This window comes from Halyomorpha halys, unplaced genomic scaffold (assembly GCF_000696795.3).
Source record: "Halyomorpha halys isolate HHAL.00 unplaced genomic scaffold, Hhal_1.1 Scaffold181.1, whole genome shotgun sequence".
Classification (NCBI taxonomy): Eukaryota; Metazoa; Arthropoda; class Insecta; order Hemiptera; family Pentatomidae; genus Halyomorpha; species Halyomorpha halys.
The window spans coordinates 212,454-214,276 of record NW_027114494.1 but is presented as its reverse complement, the minus strand read 5'-3'; the positions used below and the strand labels follow the sequence as shown (position 1 = coordinate 214,276).

Genomic DNA, 1,823 nt, shown 5'->3' with positions numbered 1-1,823 from the left:
ATACACATATACATATATGGGATTTTAAATGAAATTTTCCATTGAAATAATGATTGTAACAAAATTCACCAGAAAAAAAGAATCTAAAATCTATCTTCCTGGCTAGAGAGCTTTTTTAATACCAGTTATAAAGTTTTAATTATGTACATGTAATGAAGTTTAAATTAAATCTGATACACTGGCTATAAAAATTATAACAATTAAAAAAAAAGAAAAGAAAATGGAAGTAATCCTCACATTGCCTCACAGAACAGACGAAACAGTACACATCTGTTCCTGTACAGCTAATTATGTAACAAGATTATTTAATGCTTTTTCCTTCAAAATAAGCTGTTTATCAGTTTATTGGAGTTGAAGCAAGATAATACAGCTTAGATGTTAATTTCTTGTCTTTTTTTCCAGTTACTTCTTACCAGTATGGCAAGCCATTATATGTCTTTTTAAATCTATAGTTCTAACATATTTATAATCACAATGAGGGCAGTGATGAGGCTTCTCGCCCGTGTGGCGGGCTATTACATGATTCTTCATATTGCCAGATTCTACTGATTTATAATCACAATGAGGACAGTGATAAGGTTTTTCTCCTGTATGACGGGCCATAATATGTTTTTTCATTCTTCCAGATTGTACTGATTTATAATCACAGTGAGAACAATGATGGAACTTCTCACCTGTATGACTGGCTATAATATGTTTTTTCAAATCTTCAGTTCTAGTAGAAATATAATCACAATGAGGGCACTGATGAGGCTTCTCACCTGTGTGACGAGCCATTATATGATTTTTCATATTTCCAGACTCTACTGATTTATAGTCACAATGAGGGCAGTGATGAGGCTTCTCACCTGTGTGACGAGCCCTTATATGATTTTTCATATTTCCTGATTGTACTGATTTATAATCACAGTGAGGACATTGATGGGACTTTTCCCCTGTATGACAAGCCATTATATGTCTTTTCAAATCATCAGTTCTAATAGATTTATAATCACAGTGAGGACATTGATGGGACTTCTCACCTGTATGACGGGCCATTATATGTTTTTTCATATTTCCTGATTGTGTAGATTTATAATCACAGTAAGGACAATGATGGGGCTTCTCACCTGTGTGACGGGCCATTATATGATTTTTCATAACTACAGATTGTGTTGATCTATAATCACAGTGAGGACAATGAAGGGACTTCTCACCTGTGTGGCGGGCCATTATATGTCTTTTTAAAGATTGAGTTCTAATAGTTTTATAATTGCAATGTGGACATTGAAAGGACTTCTGTCCTGTGTGATGGGCCATAATATGTCTTTCCAAATCGTGAGTTCTAATAGATTTATAATCACAGTGGGGGCCATGATGGAACTCTTCTTCTCTAAGGCAACTATCCTTGGCACCTAAAAGTAATAAATTGTCACATTTAAAAAATAACAAAAATCAGTGAACTGAAAGTCTATCAAATATATTCATTATTTTAAAATTTTTGAAACCTAATACAAAACATAATTAACAATTTCTTTAAAGTTTGCTGCTAAAGCATTTTATACAATAAAGTACACAATACTAAATAATTTTTGTGTCAATTACAAGTATCATCTTTTTCTGATTCATTTAAGAATTTATTAAATTTTTTTTCACAGAAATGATTGAGTACGTCTCAAGGATCAGATTTTTTTTTTTGTATCCTGGGATCATATTGGTAATAGATCAGTTGCTAGGACTTCAAGCAAGTTCTATAAATATCGCTGTTTTTGTATCCTGGGATCATATTGGTAATAGATCAGTTGCTAGGACTTCAAGCAAGTTCTATAAATATCGCTGTTTTT

At 32.5% G+C, this 1,823-nt stretch overlaps 1 protein-coding gene across 4 annotated transcripts in view; it reads right to left on the bottom strand.

Annotated features, from left to right (window-relative positions):
• Positions 1–8: 8 nt before the first annotated feature.
• LOC112211662 (zinc finger autosomal protein) overlaps positions 9–1,823 on the bottom strand; it is an 18,159-nt gene continuing 16,344 nt past the window's right edge. For all 4 annotated transcript variants that reach the window (XM_024363770.2, XM_024363766.2, XM_024363765.2 and 1 more), the window contains one exon: positions 9–1,394. In XM_024363770.2, the coding sequence (XP_024219538.1) occupies positions 403–1,394 (992 nt within the window). In that variant the 3' untranslated portion in view covers positions 9–402. The remainder of the gene's footprint in view (positions 1,395–1,823) is intronic.